Source organism: Bos indicus x Bos taurus, chromosome 23 (assembly GCF_003369695.1).
Source record: "Bos indicus x Bos taurus breed Angus x Brahman F1 hybrid chromosome 23, Bos_hybrid_MaternalHap_v2.0, whole genome shotgun sequence".
NCBI classification, from domain to species: Eukaryota; Metazoa; Chordata; class Mammalia; order Artiodactyla; family Bovidae; genus Bos; species Bos indicus x Bos taurus.
The window spans coordinates 12,868,719-12,887,526 of record NC_040098.1 but is presented as its reverse complement, the minus strand read 5'-3'; the positions used below and the strand labels follow the sequence as shown (position 1 = coordinate 12,887,526).

The window sequence follows — 18,808 nt, the reverse complement described above, 5'->3', positions numbered from 1 at the left end:
ATAATGGTCTAAAGATCACACTATGATTATTTCTTTGTCCAACAGCACAGTGAATAGAAGATGAATACTGACAAAGATTCTCTCCTCAACCAAATTCCAGCCAGGGTCTGTCCTCTCCTCAACCATGCTTCAACCTTGGCCCATAAAAACTAGAGTATCAACACAAATGATTTCATATACTCATATCCCCCTATGCTAATAGATGTAAATAACCACTAATACAGTTTTTAACAGCTCAAGGACCCATCCCGAGGATGGTCCTAGTCCCTCTTATTAAAGTGCCTCTCTGCGAAAGCTCAAAGCTGCCAAAACAATTTAAGATCTGTTCTAGCCAAAAGCTAACCATAGGCCCCTGACTACCCTATCCTACAGCATTTACTTAAAATGGCTTAAAATGTGAATGCTTCCTTCATCCCCCTTTGAGATGTATGTGCATCTACTAAAACTCAATCACTCAGTAGTGTCCTTCTCAAGGACACGAAAGCCATTTCTCTAACTGTACTCACTGGGAAGAATAGGGCTTCAATCTCTCACTTCCTCTCCGTAGGAGGATACAATCCTCACTTCAATAACTGTCAACTAACACACACAGCCAGGCTAATCATCATTTATACTAACCAGCCCTTTGTGATTTTTCTACTCCCCTGATCATCCTGAGACAAGCTAGCAATCCCTCCCCTACTCCCTCATTCTCCCTTTAAAATGCCCAGTTCCCTCTAGACAAGTCCCCTCTTCCCTACTACAGCAGTGTGTTACTGATTAAAATCTGTCCTTAACCTAACTTGTGTGCTGGTTTGTCTTTGACAAAATAATAAAAGTAATTAAAAAGGTAATAATGAAAGGTAAACATATCCCAATTAATAAAGACTTACATAAGATCATTAGATGTGGAGTTCTTAAAAAACAAACAAACAATCTTAAAGTTTTAACTTCGTGAAAGTGAAAGTCACTCAGTCGTGTCCGATTCTGTGTGACCCTAAGGACTGACTAGTCCATGGAATTCTCTAGGCCAGAATACTGAAGCGGGTAGCTATTCCCTTCTCCAGGGGACCTTCCCAACCCAGGGATCAAACCCAGGTCTCCCGCACTGCAGGTGGATTCTTTATCAGTTGAGTCACCAGTGAAGCCCAAGAACAGTGGAGTGGGTAGCCTATCCCTTCTCCAACGGATCTTCCCAAACCAGGGTCTCCTACATTGCAGACAGATTCTTTACCAACTGTGCTAAGAGGGAAGCCCACTAACTTCATGAAGGAGTCATAAATCAAGGAGTCAATCAATCAGCATTTAGGGGGTGGAAACGGCCCTTGGCAAACATCAAGCCTAAGCCCTTCATGTTACAAATGATTAATCTAATGCCCAAAGAGGTTAAGTGACTTACCCAAGGTGATTTCGATGAGGGTCTGAATTTGAAAAGCCAATTCAGCATTATTCTCTTTCTGACTCCAACATGAAAATATTCTTTCTCTTGTATTCTCATTGGTAAAAGCAACCTTCACCATTAGTCATTCAAGTCAACATCAAAGATGAATATATACATATATATATATATATATATGTATATATAAAACCCCTCTATAACATGAGTGTTTACAATCCCACTATAGCCCAACAACCGTAAACTGAGGAAAGTTTGTTTGAGACAAGTACACATAAGATTCCATTTCACTCAGGGAAGACTTTTTCAACAGTTCTAAACAAATATATAAAGCAACTTGGTGAAGAGAAACTACTTTCACACACAAGCAAAGAAAATAAAAACCCACGCATAAACCCAAAAGATAGACAGCCTTAAAATAATTTAGACCGTCTTGAAAACCGAAAGAAGAAAAATAAAAATAAATTGAAAACCCTTTTTCTGCACTTACCAGCAAAGCATTTGGAACAGAGGTTCATAGTCTTGCTGGACCTGGGGCAAAAAAAAAGAAAGAAAAGAAAGAAGAGCTAAAACTTCAGTTATCACTCTAATCAAAACATAAAGATGTTTGAAACCTAAGCCAAGATCTTCCTGGCCAAGGAACTAAACTAATAAACTAATGAGAAATCCCTAGCCAGCCAGCCACCCCTACCCCACAACAAAACAAAAACAAGACAAAAATAAAATAACAATATAAAGCACACCTTTGTAATCTATGAGTTAGCCAATATGTTATTTTTTGTGACTAGCAGCTTATATGGTGGCAAGTTCAGGAATACTGTAAAAGGCCCATAACATAATAAAAGAATGAATTTATCCCACAATTGCCACATTCCCTGTGTTTATAATGGAACACGTATCACAAACTCATCAAAAAAGGGAAAATTTTATCTGTAAAGAGGTAAAACTTGCTCCTGATGTACACACTTGATTACCTCTATAATATTACTTTTGTCTTCTTTCCCCTCATTCTAGTCCAATTTCAGATCCTGGTCACATTATGACCTTGTCATTTAAAATTCTTTTTACAGATGTTCCCAATCAAATTATTTTTCATGTCCTTTCATCTGTTAATAATAACTACACTTCACTGAATACTAAATTGGGATGGGCACTTAACATACACGATCTTATTAATCCTCCCAGCATCCCAAGACTGAGTATTACCACACTGCTTTGTTTCTAAAATGCACTTTTTTAAAAAGTCCCATTAACATTTCTACAACCAGGAAACATCACAGAACTGGCTACAAGTGATAAATAATTTAAAGAGGAAATGTTTCCACCATGTCCTCCAAGGAGTTATTAAACTGAATGGTCTTAGAAATCAAAGCCATACAGTCTCATCCCCATTTAAGAGGGGAGTAGCTTGCCCACGGTCACATCGCTGGGGAAATGACTGCAGAGGAAGCTTCTGACCTAGGGTCTGAGCTAACTCCAAAGGCCATACGAACTACAAAAACCTTCTAGAATACTCTTGGTTGAGTAAACTGACCTTCTACAGCCTCATTCCTCAGCAATTCCCCTTCCAATATCTGAGCCTTTATCCAGAGCCACTCATACACATGGAATATGGCAACCATCTTTTGCCCTCCTCAGTAAACTTTACAATTAATGAAAGCCTCCCTCAGGAAGTATTCCCTGATGATCATGACTGTCTTCTAATATACTGAGACCCAAGATCTGTCAGTAATTGTCACAGAGTGATAAAATGAGGAGACGGGGCGTGAAAGGAGGCAGGAAGAGGTCACTAGAGTTCTCTATCCCAGAAGAGATGCTATGTAGACAGCGGTTAGGCACTCAGGTGTGTCCGACTCTCTGCAACCCCATGGAATAATATGAAGACATCAAAGGTGGTAAGAAAGTTTTCAGTATTGATAAAATGAATAAAAATTTTTTAAAAATGGACAAAGAGATTTGTTAACAGTGACATCTAACATTTATTACATGTCTACCACATGGTTAAGCATAACACCAAATTCCTTTAACCTTATTTTTATCAAAGAGCAAACTGAAGTGCCAAGAGGGTATATAACTTTCCTAGGTTTACAGCACTCTTAAGTAGATGAACCTGATCTAATTCCAAAGCCTGTGTTCTTTTCATCATGCTGAACTAGGGCCCCTGCCTCAGTACAGAAGCTAAGAGGAACATACTCTAGACATTGGGGAGAATGGTCCTACACCTGAAGATATAATCTATGGTAATCAAGGCAGCACACGGAAAAAGTAAAGCCCTTAACCTGGAGGAAGCACAACTTCTGCCCTCCTCTCCAAATACACATAAAATACACAGGAAAGTAACCCAAGGCTGCCAGTCATTTCTGTTCCAACCCAAGGAAGAACTGAGGATGAAGGAATTTCTTTGTTGACAGAACGATCCCCAGGAGGAAGGTCTCCTCCTGATGTGATCACTGTCTCTTGCCCCTCCGGTGCCACAGAGAGACAGAGGTAACTGTTCATCCTCTGCTGCTCCCCAGGATCCAGCAGGAAGCACGGAGAGCCTGAGAGAAGAAGTGAGGGCACCAGGAATCAAGGGTGCCAGTTTTCACGTCTGTGTTTCACCAGCTGGTAAGAAAAAATGGCAATGCAGCATTTTTTCCCTCTTGCCCTTATCTCTCTTCAGATACTTGATGCATTATATCCACTTCAGATGGCCGATGCATATATACCCACTATAGCCATATATTATATCCATTCTACTTTCTAAGTAGGAACTTTTCAGCAACACAGTTATCAATCAGGCTATGAAAGAAATAACACAGATACTGATATTATTAATCAAAACAGAGATGTCTAAAATCTGAAAAAAACCCAGATTTTGGCCACAGAATTAATACCTACTGGTAATGCCAACTTGGATCCCATATGTCAGCAACAGTGAACTTGAAAAAACTGGCAGAGGCTTCTGAGACTCTTGCTCCTTTTTCATGGTTGACACATCAAACTTGAAGCAAATCACACATATACAACTACCAAAAAACATAGTGTGATCATCCTGCACAGTCTTGGACAGACTACTACAAGTACTCTATGTGGCAGCAAGTATGAAAGAGAGATACTGGGCGGTGCAAGGGTAACTGCAGTTTTTGCATTGTTGAAATTTGCCATTTGATATTGGAGTACATTCTTAAACAAGTGTGGTTATGTCATAAACCATTTTAATGCACATTTCTCACTTGATTTTTTCTTTGCTAATAACAACAACACAAGAGAAGACTCTACACATGGACATCACCAGATGGTCAACACCGAAATCAGATTGATTATATTCTTTGCAGGCAAAGATGGAGAAGCTCTATACAGTCAGCAAAAACAGGACCGGGAGCTGACTGTGGCTCAGATCATGAACTCCTTATGGCCAAATTCAGACTCAAATTGAAGAAAGTAGGGAAAACCACTAGACCATTCAGGTATGACCTAAATCAAATCCCTTATGATTATACAGTGGAAGTGAGAAATACATTTAAGGGCCTAGATCTGATAGACAGAGTGCCTGATGAACTATGGACTGAGGTTCATGACATTGTACAGGAGACAGGGATCAAGACCATTCCCATGGAAAAGAAATGCAAAAAAGCAAAATGGCTGTCTGGGGAGGCCTTACAAATAGCTGTGAAAAGAAGAGAAGCGAAAAGCAAAGGGGGAAAGGAAAGATATAAGCATCTGAATGCAGAGTTCCAAAGAATAGCAAGGAGAGATAAGAAAGCTTTCCTCAGCAATCAATGCAAAGAAATAGAGGAAAACATCAGAATGGGAAAGACTAGGGATCTCTTCAAGAAAATCAGAGATACCAAAGGAACATTTCATGCAAAGATGGGCTCGAAAAAGGACAGAAATGGTATGGACCTAACAGAAGCAGAAGATATTAAGAAGACGTAGCAAGAATACACAGAAGAACTATACAAAATAGATCTTTACAACCCAGATAATCATGATGGTGTGATCACTCACCTAGAGCCAGACATCCTGGAATGTTAAGTCAAGTGGACCTTAGAAAGCATCACTACGATCAAAGCTAGTGGAGGTGATGGAATTCCAGTTGAGCTATTCCAAATCCTGAAACATGATGCTGTGAAAGTGCTGCACTCAATATGGCAGCAAATTTGGAAAACTCAGCAGTGGCCACACGACTGGAAAAGGTCAGTTTTCATTCCAATCCCAAAGAAAGGCAATGCCAAAGAATGCTCAAACTACCACACAATTGCACTCATCTCACACGCTAGTAAAATAATGCTCAAAATTCTCCAAGCCAGGCTTCAGCAGTACATGAACCGTGAACTTCCTGATGTTCAAGCTGGTTTTAGAAACGGCAGAGGAATCAGAGATCAAATTGCCAACATCTGCTGGATCATCGAAAAAGCAAGAGAGTTCCAGAAAAACATCTACTTCCGCTTTATTGACTATGCCAAAGCCTTTGACTGTGTGGATCACAATAAACTGTGGAAAATTCTGAAAGAGATGGGAATACCAGACCATCTGACCTGCCTCTTGAGAAACCTATATGCAGGTCAGGAAGCAACAGTTAGAACTGGACATGGAACAGACAGGTTCCAAGTAGGAAAAGGAGTACGTCAAGGCTGCATATTGTCACCCTGCTTATTCAACTTATATGCAGAGTACATCATGAGAAATGCTGGGCTGGAAGAAGCTCAAGCTGGAATCAAGATTGCTGGGAGAAATATCAATAACCTCAGACATGCAGATGACACCACCCTTAAGGCAGAAAGTGAAGAGGAACTAAAAAGCCTCTTGATGAAAGTGAAAGAAGAGAGTGAAAAAGTTGGCTTACAGCTCAACGTTCAGAAAACTAAGATCATGGCATCTGGTCCCGTCACTTCATGGGAAATAGATGTGGAAACAGTGTCAGACTTTATTTTGGGGAGCTCCAAAATCACTGCAGATGGTGACTGCAGCCATGAAATTAAAAGACACTTACTCCTTGGAAGGAAAGTTATGACCAACCTAGATAGCATATTCAAAAGCAGAGACATTACTTTGCCAACAAAAGTCCACCTAGTCAAGGCTATGGTTTTTCCAGTGGTCATGTATGGATGTGAGAGTTGGACTGTGAAGAAAGCTGAGCGCCGAAGATGCTTTTGAACTGTGGTGTTAGAAAAGACTCTTTAGAGTCCCTTGGACTGCAAGGAGATCCAACCAGTCCGTTCTAAAAGAGATCAGCCCTGGGATTTCTTTGGAAGGAATGATGCTGAAGCTGAAACTCCAGTACTTTGGCCACCTCATGCGAAGAGTTGACTCATTGGAAAAGACTCTGATGCTGGGAGGGATTGGGGGCAGGAGGAGAAGGGGACGACAGAGGATGAGATGGCTGGATGGCATCACTGACTCGATGGACGTGAGTCTGAGTGATCTCCGGGAGTTGGTGATGGACAGGGAGGCCTGGCGTGCTGCGATTCATGGGGTCGCAAAGAGTCAGACATGACTGAGCGACTGAACTGAACTGAATGACATTAGTTGTTTATATTTAGAGTTTAGAAATGATGTTAGACAAAAAGCAAATTCAAGCTATTTTCCTGAGTTCAAAATGGGTTGTAAAGCAGTGGATACAACCCGTAACATCAACAGCATATCTGGCCCAGGAACTGCTAATGAACGTACAGTGCAGTGGTGGTTCAAGAAGTTTTGCAAAGGAGATGAGAATCTTGAAGACGAAGAGTGTAGTGGCAGCCATCATAAGTTGACAAAGACCAACTGAGAGCCATCATCAAAGCTGATCCTCTTACAACTACATGAGAAGTTGTCAAGGAACTCAATGTTGACCATTCTATGGTCATTCAGCATTTGAAGCAAACTGGAAAGATGAAAAAGCTCAATAAGTGGGTGCCTCTTGAGCTGAACAAAAATTAAAAACATCATCGTTTTGAAGTGACCTCTTCTCTTTTTTATGCAACAATAACAAACCATTTCTTGGTTGGATTGTCATATGCAACAAAAAGTGGATTCTATATGACAACCAGCAATAACCTACTCAGTGGCTGAACCAAGAAGCTTCAAAGCACTTCCCAAAGCCAAACTTGCACCCCAAAAAAGGTCATGGTCATTGTTTGATGGTCTGCTGCCCATCTGATCCACTACAGCTTTCTGAATCTTGGTGAAACCATTACATCTGAGAAGTATGCTCAGCAAATTGATGAGACGCACCAAAAACTGCAACATCTGCAGCTGGCATTGATCAACAAAAAGGGCCCAGTTATGTTTGTACCAATCTGATTCTTAAGTCTCCACTGCTCCAAAGAAACTGCTCTTACTGAGATATCCAATGGCTACCATGTTTCTAAAACCAAATTTGAAGATGTCAAATCTTAATCCCTGAAATTTACAATCCATGGAATTCATTTTATTGGGGAAAGGTCTTTGCACAAAAATTAAGCTAAAGATTTTGAGTTTACTCTGTATTATCGCAGTGGGCCCTGAATGAATGGATTAGAAATGCTTTTGTGACAGGCAAGAAAGTTTGGAAAAACACAGTGAGGAGAAGGCAAAGTGAAGATGGAGGCAGAGCCTGGAGGAATGTGGTCACAAAGCTAGGGATGCTGGAGCAGCCACTGGAAGTAGAAAGAGACAAGGAATGGGTTTTTCCCTAAAGCCGCCCAGAAGGCAGGCAGTTCTGCCAGATTTGGGGCTTACTAGGCTTCAGAAACTTAGGAGAACATATTTCTATTGTTTCAAGCCATCAGATTTGTGGTTAATTTGTTAGAGCAGCCCCAGAAAACTGATACACAGGGTTATGACCCTGACATCATCTTACTCCCTTCTCTCTCAGCATCATTAACCAAATCCATCCTTCTCGAAACTCTACTTTTGTCTTCTTGTCACTCAGGTCCCAGATCTAATCTACCCACTACCCGCCACCCCATTTCCCTCCCACATAACAGCTACCTCTCAGCCACCTTCACTGGCTCCTCCACTGTCAAGGCCTTTGTGTGGAGGTCCCAGGACTCAGTCCTACTTCCAACTTAGTGATCTCACATAGTCCCATGGCTTTAAATGTTATACACTGAAGACTCACAAATGTATACATTTGTCCCAAACCTCTTCACCTTCTTCCAAAGTCATACATCCAATTGCTTATGTGACATCTTTACATGTAGCTCAGACACAACATTTCAAACTAGAACATTCAACGTTCCCCCTAAATTTGCCTGTCCCTTTTTGTCCACCTTTATAAATGGCAACATCTTCTACCCAGTTGCTCAAGTCAAAAATCTAAACATCAACTTTGATTTCCCTCTTTTCTGCAGTCTCTCATACACAATACTGAGCAAGATCCACCAGCTCTATTTCCAAACAGACTTAAATTTGTCAACTTCTCTCCTTCACCAGTGCTTCCACCGTGACCACCACGCTCTCACCTAGCCACAGTAAATGACTTTCCAGTGGTCTCCCCAGGCCCATGCGTCACCCTTGACGATGATTTTCTACACAGCAGCCAAAGCAATCTTTTATTTAAAAGCTAAGTTGTGCTATTTTCTTTCTTAATTCCATCCAATAATTTCCTATTGCATTTAGTGTAAAATTCAAACTTCTTACGAAAGCCTTAGCCCCTCACGACCTGTCTCCGCCCACCTCTCCTCTTCCTTCCTTACATTTCGCTCGTCTCACCTACCACACTTCAGTTACACTCGCCTTTTTATCTGTTCCTAGAAATCAATGTAGAGCTCCTGCCCACGCTGTCCCCTCTACCCTTAATCACTGTAAGATTGCGTCTTTCTTCTTCACTCGGGTCCTAGTTCGAACCTCCTCAGTAGGTTTCAACTGACCACCCAATTTACATTAGGCAGCTTCTTGTTTTCTTCACAACACACCCTTCTTTGATACCTCATCACCGGTCTGTTGTGCACTGACTCTCCTTCAACACCAGAATGTAAGTGTCGTAAGAGCAAAGACCCTCTTGGGCACTCTTGTTTGGTACTTAACAGGCATCCAATAAATACTTGGTAAGTGGGGAAAAAATGAATCCTCTCTTGAAGGTATGAACCATAAAAAAATCTAAGAAAAATTTTAAATATATTTTGTAAAAGTCATAGAAGACCTTCCTAGAAGGTCTGTAAAACCTCCTAGAAGACAGGGCATCCACAATTCCTACAGCTGTCAGCCTGTGGTCTCTCAGGAGTTGTCACACTGTAATGCCTATAAATGGTAGCTAATGCCACACTGTGTACCTGGCATGATCTGTCACTCATGAGGTTAACAGGTGGCAGACACTTTCAGAAGTTTTCTTCCCATGAGATAAAGTTGCAAAGAATCCAGCTTAAACTGTTTTCTTCTTTCAATAAATACTGTTTAGTGATATTTCTGGTTTTGAAAATACATATCTCTTGTACAAAATTTAGAAAGAGAACAGAAGCATTTAAGCAAAATGCCAAAGATCACTGATAATCCTTCCCCCAAACATAAGAGTAACATTCTGAAATCATTCCTTCTTATCTTTATGGATAGATATATGTAATAAGAACTTATATTTAACAGTATTGGTAAAGTTGTGTGGTATGCTCATATATGTTTTTATAACATATACACACTGCATATTTTATCTTGCATACATCAAATAATTCACAAAAAATATATAATAAAATAAGCAAATTTCATTTTTTATTTCCATTCTTCAAAAACATTCTTGCTGCTCTGTAACAGTTCATTATATACTAATAGTATAATTTAGTCACTTTCTTACTGTTGAATATTTAATCTTTTTTCTAGATTTCTATTATAAATGTTGCTATAATGAGCATTTTTAGACATAAATCTTCCATCACAAGTCTTTGACTGAATAACTTTCTTAAAACTGACTCTGAGAAGGACATTACTGAGATGAAAAAGTATGATTTGGTAAATACTGCCAAATTACTTCCCAGATAAGTTCTACCAATTTATACTTTCATCAAAAGCATCTGAAAGTACATTTTTTCCCATGTACTCTTACCAACATTAAGTAATTAATTTCAAATCTTTGTTTGATGGGAGAAATGGTTATCTTGCTTTAATCATGTGTTTTCTTTTGAAATAAAAAAACCTAAATTTGAAAGATAGTAATTTTTTTTAATGAAAAATAAATGAACCTTCTAGCTAATTTGTCTCAAGGAATTAGAAGAACATTCCTAATAACTGAGAATTCTAAAAACATTTTATTTACAATACTGTTTTCTTGACATTCATACAACACCCTCTCTCACCAAGCAGGAACACACACACACCAGGCCCCCCTGAAATACTGCAACACAAATGTGGAAATAAAAGCAACCCTGACGCTGTGTCAGTGAGGAAGAAACTGAGGCACAATAAAAACAGAGACAAGTCAAAAGGAAACACAAAAGTATCAGCACGTAAATATGCCAAGCTGTTCCAGCCTAACATATCTGTATTTCTCTAGGTTAGACATGGATCATAACATTTGTAAAAACTCTAGACGACAAAGGGATTTCTTTCTTAATGAAGAAAACCAATCTGCAAAAACCAACTAGTCACATTTCCTAATTCAATCTCCTTTAATAATCCAAAGGAAGGAGGAGAAGACAGGGAAAGGAGGAGAGTTGGGCAAGGATGTGTGTATACATGCAAAGACGGAAAAAACAAACCACAATGCCTTCTCCACTCTAAACATCATTCCAGTCGCCTCAGAAGTAAGATTAGATGATTGAAGACTAGTAACAATCTGCATGCCACCTCATACACTTACAGCCAGAAAAGTCGTAATTTCCTACAACAGCTAGAAAGCAGCGAACAGCTCTACTAAAGCTATACTCTTTGCTCACCCCAGGCAAACAAGAAAAAGGCCAGTTCAATCAGATGACATCCTAGCAGAATGACAAACCAGGCTTTCAACAGTGCATCCAGCCTGTCTGAATTGTTATACATCACTCTAAATATCATTCAGACAATGCATGCAAAGTTTTCAAGGGGGTATTACAAAGGAAAAAATTTAGTTGTTACTACGTGGGATTCGTTCATAGAATGTAGCAATATCAGTCATGCTACCTGGAGAAGGAAATGGCAACCCACACTCCAGTATTCTTTCCTGGGAAATCCCATGGACAGAGGAGCCTGGTTACAGTCCATGGGGTCACAAACAGTTGGACTGAACCGAGCAACTAAACAACAACAACTTTAAAAGCTAATTTCAATCTAATAATTTAGATTCCAGGTAGTATTGTAACGAACCGTGTCTTAATATTTTATACCCAGATTCAAGGACAAGAAGGACATATAGCATAGGTCTCTGTTTTCTGTGTTTGAACCCCTACACTAAAAAGATATACAGATGTAAAATAAGTAACATTATCATCTGTAACCCTGTACACATTACTAAAAGGTAAAACAAGATGAGGCATGCTTATCAATAAACTAGTAAGAAGAAGAATAAATATTAAAACATGTAAATAAACCCCTTGTGACTGCAGTCACAAAATTAAAAGCTGCTTACTCCTTGAAAGGAAGGCCATGACAAAGTTAGACGGCGTATTTGAAAGCAGATACATCACCTTGCTGACAAAGGTCCATATAGTCAACGTTATGGTTTTTCCAGTAGTCATGTATGAATGTAAGAGCTGGACATAAGCTGAGTGCTGAAGAATTGATGGTTTTGAATTGTGGTTCTTGAGAAGACTCTGGAGAGTCCCTTAGACAGCAAGGAGATCAAACAAGTCAATTCTAAATGAAATCAACTCTAACTATTCATTGGAAGGACTGATGCTGAAGCTGAAGCTCCAATACTTTGGCCACCTGATGTGAAGAGTGGACTCACTGGAAAAGACCCTGATGCTGGGAAGATTGAGGGCAGGACGAGAAGAGGGCAACAGAGGATGAGACGGTTGGATGGCATCATCGACTCAACGAGTTTAAGCAAACTGCAGAACATGATGAAAGACAGGGAAGCCTAGAGTGCTGTAGTCCATGGGGTCAGAGAGTCAGACATGACTTAGCAACTGAACAACAACAAACCCATGTACACGAGCAGGAGGAAAACGATACAATGAACTGAATACAAATGCCAAATAATTTTTCCACACAAGACACTATCAATTCTAACACTCACTGTATACAGTGGCTATAGCTGTCTTACCATATATGCCCATACAAACAGAAAGGTTTTCATTCCTAAAATTATCTTTCAAGAAACAGGAATTGCTTCAAAATTAAATCCTTACGTTTGAGGTTAGCACAAATAATTTTAAATTAAATACAAACAGGGTAGAAAGGGAAAAAAAGAAAAAGCTTCCCCAAAACCTGGAAGTGAAAACTCTAGGCATGCTAGTCATGCCCAGAGGAACGGCATTTGGGATTTCAAAACAGGAAGACCCTGCCAATGGAACCAAACTCCCAGCAATATCCATCCAGTCAGAGTCTATGAAAAGGGCAAGTCAGTGAAGTTCTCATCTCTGAGTATAAACACTGAAGTCTGGAAAAATGTCACACAACACTATGCTGGATGCTTTGTCAAAGTTACTGCACCAAATAAGTTTCCAAAGGAAGTAAAACATAGTTTTAAACACAGAGTAAATACTTATTTCTGGATTGTGAGGTCATGATTACAAGAGGTAATCATTCAGCTATCACTGAAAAAGGCCTCTGAAAATCATTTAGAAAGTAATGCAATAAAAAAACTTTGGAAAGTTAGGAAGATCACAAATAACACCAAAATGATGGCAATTCTCCTAATGTTATATGGATGAATTCTTGTGGCTTCAGATACAACTTCCAGAGAGCAACATTTACAGTTTTTTTAATGCTCAACCTCAAACAACTTGTAAGGAAGTAAATAAGTGGGAAACTGTGGCCAATTAACCTTAAATATGTTTTTAGTGAATAAATATTAAAGACATTCATAGCTGTGAAGATGTGGAGCATTCATGTTTCATGAGCGTGGGAAAGTAGTATTTTAAATGTGTATTAGGAATATATTCAAATACCTATAATTTGTTAGTATAGCCTATTCTTAAATATGCATGTACAGTTACTACTGGTATAAACTGAGAGAAGAATATATGAGATCGTTATTTTATTTTTTACAACTACATGTAAATCTAAATTTTCTGAAAATGAAAAAGTTTTTAAATTATATATGTGAAATTAATTTTAATATTAATTATTTAATATTTTAATTATTTTATCTATGCTCCTAAAAATGCCAGTATTTATGGTGATCAAAGCTCCTATTGTTCTTATTAAGAAGATGGAGGAATGTCTTATATCTGGATCTCTTCATATGCAAATATATGTACTATTTTAGGAAATTCAAACTCTGTATTAGAATAAAACTAATGCTGTGCATCGGAGAAGGCAATGGCACCCCACTCCAGTACTCTTGCCTGGAAAACCCCATGGACGGAGGAGCCTGGTGGGCTGCAGTCCATGGGATCGAGAAGAGTTGGACATGACTGAGCAACTTCACTTTCACTCTTCACTTTCCTGCATTGGAGAAGGAAATGGCAGCCCACTCCAGTGTTCTTGCCTGGAGAATCCCAGGGACGGGGGAGCCTGGTGGGCTGCCATCCATGGGGTCACACAGAGTCGGACACGACTGAAGTGACTTAGCAGCAGCAGCAGCAGCAATGCCGTGCATAATTCACTTTTGCAGTAAAGAAAATAGTGGGGGGGTGGGAAACTAAGTTCACTGTTATCCACTTACCTAAAGAAATTGCATACGAGTTGATTATTAAACATTTCTCTTAAGTAATTCACACCCATTTAAGTTTTTTACAATTGTACATCAATGGAGCATACTTTCTGGAGTGATGCAAATGTTCTGTATCTTGATCTAGGTGGTGACTATGTAAGTGTATACACTGGTCGAAATCCATTAGATTATACACATAAGACTGAGTTTTACTACAAATAAATTATAGTTCAATAAAGTATTACTGGTTAAAAGACGATTTTTTAATTCTACACTACATTATTACTACTGCTGGTTTATTGGGGCTTTCAAGGTGGCTCAGTGGTATAGAATCTGCCTGCCAATGCAGGAGACACAGGTTCAATCCCCTGGGTCAAGAAGATCTCCTGGAGAAGGAAATGGCAACCCACTCCCGTATTCTTGCCTGGGAAATCCCATGGACAGAGGAGCCTGGCGGACTACAGTCCATGGGGTTGCAAAGAGTCGGATACAATTTAGCAATGAAACAACAACTGGTTCATTACATAAGGAATTTCTTTGTGTTGCTTGGAAAACAATACAGGGATTTCCCAACCATTTGCTATAGAAAACAATACCTGAGAATTACTGAAAACAGACAACTTAAGAGAGAGAACAATGAGGTATCCCTTGCCCTTACCTTTTCTCCTGGCTAGCCATGCTGCCGCTGCAAATAGTTGAGGATTATGAGACACTACACTTAGAGAAGTCAGTGTCTTCACCTGAACAGTGATTAAAACAATTAACTGGCTATCAAACTTCTGTAATGGGTTAGAAATTTACTAAAGAACTACTTCCTCTAGAAAAAAAAAAAAAAAAACTGACCCTTGCATTTTCTCTCATCTTTGCAATCACCATTATATAAAAACTATTAAAGAATTATTACCCAAGTAACAAACACTTCTGTTTCATCCTGGCTAAGTGTGCACTTATCTGCTCTTATTATTAAGATAATTTAGGCTTTTAACCAGAATATTCACTTATCCGTATTTATGGAAAATCAGATCAAACGTAGGGTAATTTTACTAAAAGATGGAAAGTAAACCTAACACGTCATTATTAGATCTTTCTTTGTCAGAAAATGAGTCATAAACGTGGGAGATGACAGCTACCAGCCAAGCCTCAAGGTGAAACAAGCTGGCACCAGCAGCTCTATGGTTAAGAAACAAAAACCTAAGGTGCTTCTAACCCTGGAAAACATCCAGGTGAAATGACGTCTACAAGATGAAACATTGTGGTTCATGTCATTCCTTTAAAACTCATGTTTAAAACTATTAAATATGGAGGAAGGGAAAGTAATATCCAGCAAAACACAAACACAAAAAATTAATATCCAGTTAATGTCACTGACATTAAAAAATAAATGTCATTTGTACTTGATTTGTTCAAATTCTAAACATCTCATATATTACATCAGTCTGCCAAGATATTTTCGGGGTGGGGTGGGGAAGCGGGGTAGATGAAAAGGTTGGGATCCCACCAACCACGAATGTAGGTGAGAAATGGATGAAAGGTGACAGCAAGAGAGAAACAGCTCTCGTGCTGAGCCCACTGCTCATGGAAAAGGAATAAATTTCAAAGTTTAAATTTCCATTCTTGGCGATTTTAGTCATTCACTGCAAAGACTGCCTAAATCCTGCAAAAGAAAATTCTCCATTTAATCACCCTGAGCAGTCATAATCTCCAGCAGAAAAAGAGAAAGAGCTAGAAGGAAACTCAAGAGTGTATCTTTTCTGCCTTGGCTTTAGTAAGACTTAAAGTATCCCTGTTCTATGACCACAAGAGATTTCATTTCTACTTTTTGTGTCATATTTCACTGCGGTCCAAACCTCAAAATCATTAATATCTAATGCCTTACTTCATAACTTTCCCACCATTGTAAATGCCTTAATAATCTTGTCATCAGGGTGAAAACACAGGCTGCCAAAGAGCTAAGTGCTAAGCGCAGTGACTGAGCGGAAAGGGCCTGTCTTGAATGTACGACCTCAGCTTTCTGTTTTCTCGTCCATTAAAACAAAACAGGCGTACTTTCCTGGTGGTCCAGTGGTTAAGAACCCAGCTTGCAATGCAAGGGACATGAGTTCCATCCCTGCTTTAGGGAACTAAGATACCCCATGACTCGGAGCATGTGGAGCACGCCACAACTAGAAAGTCCCCGTGCCACACAGAAAGATCTGTATAAGGGAACAGACATTCCCTGTGCTCCAACTAAGACCCGACACAGCCAAAAAAAAAAAGTGAAACTGGTTTCTGCCATTTTATGAATCTATGATCACACAATAATACAACCATATATAATCTAGTGGAGGTTCATTGGTAAAGATTCCGCCTGCAATGCAGGGGACTAGAATTTAACCCCTGGGTTGGGAAAATCCCCAGAGGAGAAAATGGCAAACCACTCCAGTGTTCTTGCCTGGAGAATCCCATGGACACGGGCCTGACAGGCTACAGTCCACGGAGTCAAAAAGAGTCAGACACGACTTAGCAACTAAACAACAGCAACAACAATATAATTTCATAAGAGAATTACTAAACTCTCCACTATTTCTAAGCTAAATACCTACTAAAACCTTCTGACAGGGACTATTTCCTAATTTTTCAGTTTTCTCACTCTGAAATATCTTCCCTAAGATCTTTCTTTAATGCACCATGACAGTCAAAGTGAAGAGGAACTAAAAAGCCTCTTGATGCAAGTGAAAGTGGAGAGTGAAAAAGTTGGCTTATCCCACTGCTGGGCATACACACTGAGGAAACCAGAAGGGAAAGAGACACGTGTACCCCAATGTTCATCGCAGCACTGTTTATACTAGCCAAGACATGGAAGCAACCTAGATGTCCATCAGCAGATGAATGGATAAGAAAGCTGTGGTACATATACACAATGGAGTATTACTCAACCATTAAAAAGAATACATTTGAATCAGTTCTAATGAGGTGGATGAAACTGGAGCCTATTATACAGAGTGAAGTAAGCCAGAAGGAAAAACATAAATACAGTATACTAACGCATATATATGGAATTTAGAAAGATGGTAACAATAACCCGGTGTACGAGACAGCAAAAGAGACACTGATGTATAGAACAGTCTTATGGACTCTGTGGGAGAGGGAGAGGGTGGGAAGATTTGGGAGAATGGCATTGAAACATGTAAAATATCATGTAGGAAACGAGTTGCCAGTCCAGGTTCGATGCACGATGCTGGATGCTTGGGGCTGGTGCACTGGGACGGCCCAGAGGGATGGTATGGGGAGGGAGGAGGGAGGAGGGAGGAGGGTTCGGGATGGGGAACACATGTATACCTGTGATGGATTCATTTTGATATTTGGCAAAACTAATACAATTATGTAAAGTTTAAAAATAAAATTAGAAAAAAAAGAAAAGAAAACAAAGATCATGGCATCCGGTCCCATCACTTCATGGGAAATAGATGGGGAAACAGTGGAAACAGTGTCAGACTTTATTTTTCTGGGCTCCAAAATCACAGCAGATGGTGACTGCAGCCATGAAATTAAAAGACGTGTACCCCTTGGAAGGAAAGTTATGACCAACCTAGACAGCATATTCAAAAGCAGAGGCATTACTTTGCCAACAAAGGTCCGTCTAGTCAAGGCTATGGTTTTTCCTGTGGTCATGTATGGATGTGAGAGTTGGACTGTGAAGAAGGCTGAGCGCCGAAGAATTGATGCTTTTGAACTGCGGTGTTGGAGAAGACTCTTGAGAGTCCCTTGGACTGCAAGGAGATCCAACCAGCCCATTCTGAAGGAGATCAGCCCTGGGATTTCTTTGGAAGGACTGATGCTAAAGCTGAAACTCCAGTACTTTGGCCACCTCATGCGAAGAGTTGACTCATTGGAAAAGACTCTGATGCTGGGAGGGATTGGGGGCAGGAGGAGAAGGGGACGACAGAGGATGAGATGGCTGGATGGCATCACTGACTCGATGGACATGAGTCTGAGTGAACTCCGGGAGTTGGTGTTGGACAGGGAGGCCTGGCGTGCTGCGATTCATGGGGTCGCAAAGAGTCGGACACGACTGAGCGACTGATCTGATCTGATCTAATCTGACAGTCAAATACTAAATATGGTGAAGGAAAGAACCTGTGATTTCTTTAAGCGCCATTCCAATTACATGACTTGTCATCAATGGTTTTAAATGCAAAGGTATCATTGACTCATATTTATTAACTGGTTTTCTTATCACCTTGGGACTGTTTTGTGCTACCACTGGTATAAACCCAATCCTACTTCCATACTGTATTTCCATAGCTGTTTACTTTCCTTAAGAAAATTATCTTGCCTTAATCCTCTTAAATGCCATATTATGCATATTCATCAACTTTTCAAAAATACCAGATATTCTGAATTTTAATCCAGTTGTCTACTGAATGACCTATCCCACCCAACTTGATGCCATTCACAAATTTAATGAGCATATTGTGCACCTCCACCTAAGACTCTGCTGGAAACATATGGAGCTCAAGATCCATCTGACAGAATTCAACTTAAGAGTACACAGCTTCCCTCCCAGGGCTGAGAACCTGTGCTGAGGCAGGGCTAAACTGTTCAAGAAGAACTTTGTAATCATGAGTCAGTCTATCTGCCTGGCCAGACAACTCTGCCACTTCTCACAAACAAAACGCTACCTAAACCACCACAAGAAAACCAAGATGAAAGGCTGTAACCTGGCAGAAAACAGGTAACAGAGGGCCTATAGTGGGTGCCCTACAACGGTGAGTCTGCAGCAG

The 18,808-nt window shown here is 39.9% G+C and overlaps 1 protein-coding gene across 1 annotated transcript in view; it reads right to left on the bottom strand.

The window, feature by feature from the left end:
• The window catches only part of ZFAND3 (zinc finger AN1-type containing 3), a 328,471-nt gene that overhangs the window by 219,126 nt on the left and 90,537 nt on the right, over positions 1-18,808 (bottom strand). Inside the window, exon 2 of the mRNA XM_027524033.1 lies at positions 1,866-1,906. Coding sequence (XP_027379834.1) covers positions 1,866-1,906 — 41 coding nt within the window. The remainder of the gene's footprint in view (positions 1-1,865; positions 1,907-18,808) is intronic.